Consider the following 10191-nt stretch of genomic DNA (forward strand, 5'->3'; position numbering starts at 1 on the left):
ATTTTGCGACAATGACCTCGTAGCTATACATTATCCCTTACATATTGCGATAATTATCGTTATATCGCCCAGCCCTAGGTCAGATACACATACATTTTGGCAGGTACAAACAGAATGTTACGATCTCTCTCAACTGGAGGATAGTTGATTATATATCGCAATCGTCAGGATCAGGATGATTATTGAAGTTAAAGTACTCCAGAACGAGTATCAGCAGTGAAAAGACGGTACCACTGCATCCCTAAACATCTTCGTAAATTGTTGATGTGTTTTATTTTTGCACCACTGTCACCAAGACAAATTCATGTGCCTTCATTTCATTCGGTTGGATGAAGAGCTTCTGATTTCATAAAAACCAGTCCACCCGCCCGCACCCACCCCCACACACCCACCCCCACCCCCACACACACACACACCTACCTTAGATACTTGCGGATGGGCTGACAGGCCAATTGCAGGATCACCATGGACGGGTCCAACTCTCTCAGGGCCTTGATGGCCGAGATGTACACGGTGAGGATGTCAGACGTGTGGACTCCTGGAAGTGTTTAGAAAAACAAAAGATGGGGAATATAAAGGAACGATCTGAAGAAAGAAATAGGGAGCGCTCAACTGAGCCACTGAGCAAGTGCTCGTCAAGGACAGGACAAGTAAAGGTTTGAATACAGTGGCTGTCCTGCTCACCCCGAATGGAGGTCTTTCAGACCACCTCCTTATCTATGGACTTATATTTAGGGTGAGCAGGGTAGCCACTGTTTTTTATTAAATAAAGGTTTCTTTGCTTTTCTCAATGTCTGTTTGCTGTTACAAATATCTTTGACTTTCTAAGTAATGTGACCGAAAATACAGGGAATATAGACTGCAATCACTGTGTGGATCCTGTTCCGTTTTCTCTCTTCACATTCAACTTACCTGATTGAGATTTCCCATATAACTCTGTATGATAGCATGTACAATAGTGCTGTATATACCATATATATACATTTATATATTTATATACTACATACTGTATAAATATCCATATCCGTCTGGATATACCTTCATATAATCCTTCTATAGACCTACATATAACCCCTACAACTCTGCATGATAGCATGTACAATAATGCTGTATATACCGTATATATATTTATTCATATATATATATATATCCACATCTGTCTGTACATAACTGCATATAAACCGTTTTACATATCTGTAGATACTATATCTATATGTGTACATATCCCTTACTTACTCTGACTAGTTACGCTGCTGGCCAGTATGACTACTACGATAGTGTCTGTATACCTGTATCACTGTACATATGTACATATATTAATACTACAACTCTGTACTGTACATACATCTGATTAGCACCATTACTCAGTAGTACTAATTAATATATTTTATATCCAGTTTATATCTAGATTTGCACTCTGGGTGGATGCCAAACTCCTTTTCGTTGTACTGTATAATGACAATACATTTTAATCTAATTTAATCTATGTGCTAAACTGACCTGGGTGCAGCAGGCGGGTCTCAAAGGCTGCTTTGAGCGAGGAGAGAAGCTGTTGCCTCTGATTGGTTCTTTCCAGGCAGAACTTCAGATCTTCAATTGCAGGTTTAGACTCCGGGAAATCTGAGATGACATGAAACGAAAACAAACCAGGGAAAAAAAAAGAGTCAAGAAAATGTAACTTGTAAGTTATTCTATTTTAAGATCGATTAACAAGTGTATTTTTGCATGATCTCTAGTCTGCACATAGTATGTGATACATCACATGTTCAAGAATATACACCTGTTCAGCTATGGACGGCTAGCTCCTGTAAAGAGGAAGAGGAGAAAACGTAATTGCGGTTGTGCTTTTGTTGTGTTGAGCAGAATAGCCCGTAAAATGTACAAATATCATTAAGTTGTTTTTGTGATGCGTAGAACTCAACATGAGACTGTTCCACTCTGTACTTTTCAGTTGTTATCACTTTTTTGTGTCTTTAGTTTTTTTGCTGTGGTTTTTTCTGTCTTTTTTTCTGTTCTTGCAATGTACCGTTAAATAGGCACGGACACGTTGTTCCACATACAGACAGAAAGCCAGAACAGAATCAAACGTTCTTCTCTTTCTGTTTTAAGAGCCAATCGTTTGTAGTACAGTTCTAGAGCATATGCTGCTGTCAGGCGACAAATGTCCAAAATGGTCAACCTGGCAGGAATTATAGGAAAAACAACCTCCTATTTCATATCCACACCCATGTATTTTATTTTTGGTTATATATTGGTCTTTGAATGGGGTTCCTGTGTCCTGTGGTCATGATGAAAGTTGCTCACAATAAAGAGGGCCGTGAGTAAACTTTCGCTTCAAGTAAAAAACGCTTTAGCCGCGCAGCAGTGGTGTGAAACTCGTCAAAAGTAACTGCTACTGTGTGTGAGACTAGTACCCATTAATATCTCTCTGTGTGGGAGAGACTAGTACCCACTAATATCTCTCTCTGTGTGGGAGAGACTAGTACCCACTAATATCTCTCCCTGTGTGGGAGAGACTAGTACCCACTAATATCTCTCTCTGTGTGGGAGAGACTAGTACCCACTAATATCTCTCTCTGTGTGGGAGAGACTAGTACCCACCAATATCTCTCTCTGTGTGGGAGAGACTAGTACCCACTAATATCTCTCCCTGTGTGGGAGAGACTAGTACCCACTAATATCTCTCCCTGTGTAGGAGAGACTAGTACCCATTAATATCTCTCTCTGTGTGGGAGAGACTAGTACCCACTAATATCTCTCTGTGTGGGAGAGACTAGTAGCCACTAATATCTCTCTCTATGTGGGAGAGACTAGTACCCACTAATATCTCTCTGTGTGGGAGAGACTAGTACCCACTAATATCTCTCTCTGTGTGGGAGAGACTAGTACCCACTAATATCTCTCTCTGTGTGGGAGAGACTAGTACCCACTAATATCTCTCTCTATGTGGGAGAGACTAGTACCCACTAATATATCTCTGTGTGTAGGAGAGACTAGTACCCACTAATATCTCTCTCTATGTGGGAGAGACTAGTACCCACTAATATCTCTCCCTATGTGGGAGAGACTAGTACCCACTAATATCTCTCTCTGTGTGGGAGAGACTAGTACCCACTAATATCTCTCTGTGTGGGAGAGACTAGTACCCACTAATATCTCTCTATGTGGGAGAGACTAGTACCCACTAATATCTCTCTCTGTGTGGGAGAGACTAGTACCCACTAATATCTCTATGTGGGAGAGACTAGTACCCACTAATATCTCTCCCTATGTGGGAGACTAGTACCCACTAATATCTCTCTCTGTGTGGGAGAGACTAGTACCCACTAATATCTCTCTATGTGGGAGAGACTAGTACCCACTAATATCTCTCTCTATGTGGGAGAGACTAGTAGCCACTAATATCTCTCCCTGTGTGGGAGAGACTAGTACCCACTAATATCTCTCTCTATGTGGGAGAGACTAGTACCCACTAATATCTCTCTATGTGGGAGAGACTAGTACCCACTAATATCTCTCTCTGTGTGGGAGAGACTAGTACCCACTAATATCTCTCTCTGTGTGGGAGAGACTAGTAGCCACTAATATCTCTCCCTGTGTGGGAGAGACTAGTACCCACTAATATATCTCTGTGTGGGAGAGACTAGTACCCACTAATATCTCTCTCTATGTGGGAGAGACTAGTACCCACTAATATCTCTCTGTGTGGGAGAGACTAGTACCCACTAATATCTCTCTGTGTGGGAGAGACTAGTACCCACTAATATCTCTGTGTGGGAGAGACTAGTACCCACTAATATCTCTCCCTGTGTGGGAGAGACTAGTACCCACTAATATCTCTCCCTGTGTGGGAGAGACTAATAGCCACTAATATCTCTCTCTGTGTGGGAGAGACTAGTACCCACTAATATCTCTCCCTGTGTGGGAGAGACTAGTACCCACTAATATCTCTCTATGTGGGAGAGACTAGTACCCATTAATATCTCTCTATGTGGGAGAGACTAGTACCCATTAATATCTCTCCCTGTGTGGGAGAGACTAGTACCCACTAATATCTCTCTCTATGTGGGAGAGAGTGGTCTCACCTCTGATGATGCTGAAGAGCTCCTCTATCCTCATGTTAACATATATCCTACAGAAGAACTGGTGCATGTGACACCTCCAGCGCTGCAACACGGCGTTGGCCGGCTGGACCGCCTCGCCCCCGCCCGTGCCCGTGCCGCTGGGCACCGGGACCGCCGCGCCTCCTCCTCCATTCACCTCGCTGACAAACACTCTGCTTAGCCAGCCGAGCACCAGCTCCAGCCACTAGAGAGAGAGAGAGAGAGAGAGAGCGAGAGAGAGAGAGACAGCGAGAGAGAGATTGTAATTGAGACTTGAGAGAAGATAATTAACAGGAAAATTATCAGAAATGTCCAAATGAGACAAGCTAATTTACAGTAGCTTATTTGTAGTAGTAGCTACAGAAATGGTCTATATGTCACTATGGAGATCGGAGGCTAGACCAGGCACCCATGATCCAAGACAAAACCAACATTTCTAAACTACACGGGTCTAATAGACTACATCTCATCTATTATTAATAATAGATATCCATCATTAATCATCCAGATATTACGTTAGTTCTATAATGTTATTATGGTTATGGGCCATCCATAGCATACCTCCTGGAAGTCTAGCAGGAAGGAACTCTCGTACTTTTCCCGGCAGTGCCGCTCCATCCGCTGCTCGATCAGCTTGTGGAGGATGGAGGTCACCGCTTCTGAGCTGACACACTCCAGCAGCTGCAGTCTGGAGCTGGCAGGAGGAGACAGGCAGCGCGACAGTTCAAATGAAACCATTGAAATCATCCAAGTCGAAAATCATCAAGTCTTCTTCAGTGCATAAGAATGTCTCCGACTACCGGGTTAAAGATTCACAAAACCTTCCAAAGTGAGAGGGTTGATCTGAGATTGGTGTCTATCTTGTAGAGAGCACTGGGTGAAGTGTGAAGTGAACTGACCCCTAAATCTCTGCGCTCCTATTCTGACAAGCTTTGTGAATACTTATCAAACCGCTCATGTGCCGGTGGAATCGACAGTGACGACAACACGAGTTACAATTGACATGTCCCGACGTCCATGCTATAATGTTGTCATAACAAGATGTAACACTAGGTTAGTTAAACAGTTATCTTTGGATTTGTTATGGAACATGAGACCAGGCTAATTCACGACACAACCGACTAGACATTTAGCTAAAGGTTCATACCGGTGGTATGATGAACTCTGTGTTGTTCCATTGTAGTAGGCAGATGGATTGGGGCTGGACTATACGTGTCTCATGGTTGTTTGTGTTGATGTAATATTGGTTGAATTTGTGATTAATACTGGCCTCACCTGCTCCTTACTGGTGAAGATAGTGACTGGTGTTAAAAGGGTTTGTATAGCATGGTACGGTTTGTTGTGTGTGTGTGCGTGCGTGTGAGTGTGTGTGTGTGTGGAGACAAAGAACACAAACTTTGCTAATGCATATTGTACTGTAGTAGGTAGAGGCACATAACAAATGTTGCTGAGAGAGAGAGAGATAGATATATATATATATATAGAGAGAGAGAGAGAGAGAGAGAGAGAGAGAGAGAGAGAGAGAGAGAGAGAGAGAGAGACCAATGTGTCCTCCTGTTGTACTGTAGTTCTCTTAGGCGTAGTAATCAGTGTTTGATAGCTGCTACATCCATCCTTCTCTCACTTACAGGATGTGGCTCAGTTCTTGAAGCTGTTCGAGGGCTTCGTGACACCAACAGCGCTGCGTCGGGACAGCGCAGCCGGGACACACCCCGCTGTTCGGGCCCTCTGCCCCCTCCTCGCCCTCCCCCTCCTGGTGCATGTGCACAGAGAAGGTCCTGCTGTAGAACTCCAGCACCCGCTTCTGGAGCACGGTGGAGGGAGAGAAGAGGAGGATGGCCCTGATGACCGTGAAGGCTCTCTCCTTAAGACCCCCAGCCCCCGGGCCGCAGAGCCCACCGCGGCCCTCGTCCTGCCACTTGTCCAGCCTCTCCAGCCCACCTGGGGAGAGACGAGAGGGGGGAGTTACACTCTGGTTTTAAGGTTCAAGTTTAAGTTAAATTTCAAGCTTTGTTTTATTTGTCACATATAAAGGTACACGTACATTACAGTGAAATGCTTGGTTCTGTATGAGCCTCCTTTATCCAAAGCGCTTTACAATTTGTTCCTCACATTTTTACCCATTCACTCACACATTCACACACTGACGGTGGAGGCAACCATGCAAGGTGCCAACCTGCTCATCAGGAGCAGTTAGGGGTTAAGTGTCTTGCTCAAGGACACCTCGACATGCTGCTCGGGAGGAGCGGGAATCGAACCTTCAGATTACCAGATGACTGCTCTACCTCCTGAGCCACTGTCGCCCAAATTGTGCTTCATACAGTAAAAAAAAAAGTTAAGGAATGAAGACCAAACACTATACAAAATATACAAATACAAAACTAAAGTACAAAATGCTAAACAAAATACAAAATGCTAAAATTAGGTAGAGAGGTAGAGCAAATCGTTATAAATAGATAAAATATGGTGTAGTGTTAAAAAAAAGTGTTTAAAGTGAATGTTTTTTTTTTTTTTTTTTTTTTTTTTTATTATTGCAAAACAAAACTTATTAAAAGTCAGTACTCAACACACAATGTATAATGAAACTTTCAGTAAAGGTGGTTAAAATATATGCAAGTACAGAAACAGGATAAAACAAAAATAGTCAATAATAACATTTTAACCGTATACAGTGTATATCCAGCGAAGTTACAATTATATAAATGTTAGTATATAATATACCCCTAATACCTATTTTCTAAAACCCTACACACATATGCTCCAGCTCAAACCCCCCCCTCCCGGACCCCCTCTTGGATAGTACCTCCATTATCCCTCACTCCTAACCAGACACCACCATTATAGGCTAGCTTTAATTCTCTCCACCACTTCTAACCACATTGACATTTTGGATTCATTGAGCCCCAGAATTCTTGCTGTAGATATTTCTTGATATATCACATCGAGATATGTAAGAAACCACACTTTCCGGCACATTTTTTCCGGTTGAAACCAACGTGATGCGATCAGTTTTTTAGCTACTGTGATACCCGATAAAACCAATCTTTTTAGATGTGGATTCACTGCAAACTCAAAAACATCATTCAATAGCAATACCGCGGGGTGTACAGGTATATTCCAAAATACGAGTATTGATAATTGTTGGGACACATCTTTCCAGAATGCCTTAACTGGTGGGCAGTCCCAATACATGTGCATAAATGTTCCTTCGTCCCCATTTGTACATTGGGAGCATTTGGAGTCTTGTATAAGCCCCATTTTGCACAGCCTTATAGGAGTCAAGTATGTCCTGTGAATATAGTTCAGATTGATTTGTTGATGATCCGGGTTCCTTGATGTAAGTCGGACATTTGCCCAGGCTCCTTGCCAATCAAAGTCATTTTCCAGGTCTGGTATATCCCTCCTCCAGACATTGTCTAGTTGAAGGGTTTCATACGAGGACGTTAGTAATTGATAATAAAAACCTGATACAAAACCTCCCAATGTATCTCTTTCATAGAAAAATTTGTGGTATCTGTGGTGTTCAATTGGTATGTGTAATGGAACACTGTGAGATCTCATACAAAGTCGTAACTGTATGTAAAAAAGCCATGTGGACTCGGTGAGGTTAAACTTTATGCATATTTCGACATAACTACAGAGGCCCTTGTTATTAAAAATATCCCCTAATGAGTGTATGCCTCTCTCTTCCCATATAGGGAATCTTATAGGTCGTTTTCCCATTAAGAGAGCATTGTTATTGAATATGGGAGTGTGATTATGCCATACTTGAGGGTTAGGAAATTTCCTTTGTGTTTCCCGCCATGTCCTGATTGCATGAGTAATTATTGGGCCAAATTCTCGCTCACAATGCTTGATTGAAAGTTTAGTGTATGCTATGTCTTTCAATATCTGTGGGGCTACTATGTTTTCTTCTAATTTTCTCCAAGATACCAAAGCCTCGGGGTCAAACCATATCTTCTTCAATGGTCTTAATGTGAAGGCATTAAAATATTGTAAAAAATCTGGGACTGCCATGCCACCGTCTGCTTTATTTCTCTGTGCGGTGGATCTTTTTATGCGAGGTGGTTTGTTATTCCAAATAAATTTGTATGTGGAGGTTTGTAATCTTTTCCAGTAGCCCTCTGGAGGAGGTAACGGAAGCATTGAGCTGAAGAAATTGATTCTTGGTAATACATCAATCTTAACTATTGATACCCTTGCCTGTACTGAGTTTTTAAGTTTTGCCCACCTGTCCAGGTCGTCTTTGATTTTGTTCTGTATTTTTGTGTAATTGTGCTTCACCGTTTGTCTTATGGTGGGAAATATTTCCACACCCAAGCATCTGAAATGTTTGACCATGGGTATCGCACCTGGGAGGGTTGTCTCTTTTTTTGCACTGGTGTTAAGAGGAAGAAAAGCCGACTTAGGCCAATTTATTTTAAATCCCGATAAATCACCAAAGTTCTCTATCAACTTGAGTATAAGCGGCAATGTGTTGTTGGGGTTTTGCATGAATAATATTACGTCGTCCGCATATAAACTAATTTTATGATGTGTGCCCTTGATTACTATTGGTTCTATGTGTTGGGATTGTCTTATAAATTGTGCTAAAGGTTCTAATGATAGATCGAATAGTCCGGGACTAAGAGGGCAACCTTGTCTGGCTGAGCGTGATACCGGAAAGATATCGGAGATGAATGTGCCAGTTGTAATCCTGGCCGAAAGTGAATGTTAAAGGTGAGTGTTTAAAGTGAGTGTGTGCAATGAATGTAGAATGGATGAGTTAGTGTTGCATAGAGTCCACATTGAGCATCCTGATGGCCTGGGGATAGAAGCTCCTTTGACTTTCTCTGTACTGGCCATGAGACTCCGGTAGCGCTTGCTACCGTATTTTCTTCCCCGTCTTCATTTACATTTAGTAATTTAGCAGACGCTTATCCAAAGCGACTTACAGATTGTGAACAAAAAGTTACCAGGAGCCAGGGGTACATCTCTGGCAGCGAGCTTGAGTGTTACACTCTGAGTGCATAGTAGTATAGAGACTATTAGCAAGATAGGTAGTAGTAGAAAGTATAGTACTAGCATAGTAGTAGGGTGCATAATAGTAAAAAGACAGTAAGAGTTTGTTTGTTTTTTCTTCCAAGGGCAGAGAGAGATAGCGTCACCCAGAAGAAGGTTGACAGAAAAGTCCTAATGTAGAGAATGATCAGACCACCTTCTACTGTACTTGCCTAAGAAAGGTTCTAGTCTATCCAGGAGGGTTTGAAAGGCAGTGAGAAGAACCCGGGCCCGGTCCCTTTCCTCCATCTCGTTCTCTGGTTGTGCGAGTCCAGCCCAGAACTCTGGAGCCACAGCAGTGGTCAGGCGCAAATGCAAAGTCTCCACCAGCCAGCCTTCCAGTAGCTGCCCCAGCCCACTAAAGGACAGCAGGGACAGGCACTCTGAGAGAGACTCTTCAGATAACGAGGGCACTGGAGACACCTGCAGAAAGAGAAGAGAGTTTGTTCTGCCACCAGGACCCAGGAGTTCAAAACTTTTAATCCCTATCGGATTGGATCAGATTTGTATTCATTCATTTCAACTCATTATGAATTGAAAATGGGGGACCCTGATGCAAACAACATGAAAGTCTTTCTCTGGTCTGCATCACCCTAACAATTGTGTGTATTGAGCTGTACTGTACTCATTCTGCAATCTGTTACAAATGTTCAATCAATCAATCAATAGGGATTCAATGTTTTGAACTCCTGGGCCCAGAAGACCGCTTATAGCTTAAGGCTAGCTGCTGGTAATATTCGGAATGATGATGTAGCTAATATATGACAAAAACACATACAGCTGCTAAATCGCTACTACTCACCAAAGCACTAGTGACAGTTTCCCAAGCATATGGGAGCCCTTGGGGTACTGAGAATGACATTTCAGCAGAGTCCGACTCCATCATTTTCATACTCTGTGGTATAATTTCGAGCACGTCGACGTTATTATGTCATGGTTTTCATTATGATTTAAGCGAAATGTTAGTATCTGAAAGGGATTTGGGTATCATTAGCTTTCATATCTCCCTACAGCTTGAATCGGAGGCGACTCGCGCTTTCACCTGTGT

At 42.5% G+C, this 10191-nt stretch overlaps 1 protein-coding gene across 1 annotated transcript in view; it reads right to left on the bottom strand.

Moving 5' to 3' along the window:
• anapc2 (anaphase promoting complex subunit 2) overlaps positions 1-10174 on the bottom strand; it is a 30622-nt gene extending 20448 nt beyond the window's left edge. Inside the window, exons 1-7 of the mRNA XM_084325154.1 lie at positions 9946-10174; positions 9317-9566; positions 5732-6044; positions 4665-4797; positions 4086-4308; positions 1501-1620; positions 421-538 (exon numbers count right to left, since the gene is read on the bottom strand). Of these exons, the coding sequence (XP_084181280.1) occupies positions 421-538; positions 1501-1620; positions 4086-4308; positions 4665-4797; positions 5732-6044; positions 9317-9566; positions 9946-10035 (1247 nt within the window). The 5' untranslated portion in view covers positions 10036-10174. The remainder of the gene's footprint in view (positions 1-420; positions 539-1500; positions 1621-4085; positions 4309-4664; positions 4798-5731; positions 6045-9316; positions 9567-9945) is intronic.
• Positions 10175-10191: the final 17 nt, after the last annotated feature.

Source organism: Notolepis coatsorum (genome assembly GCF_963971535.1).
Source record: "Notolepis coatsorum genome assembly, chromosome: 11".
Taxonomy (NCBI): domain Eukaryota; kingdom Metazoa; phylum Chordata; class Actinopteri; order Aulopiformes; family Paralepididae; genus Notolepis; species Notolepis coatsorum.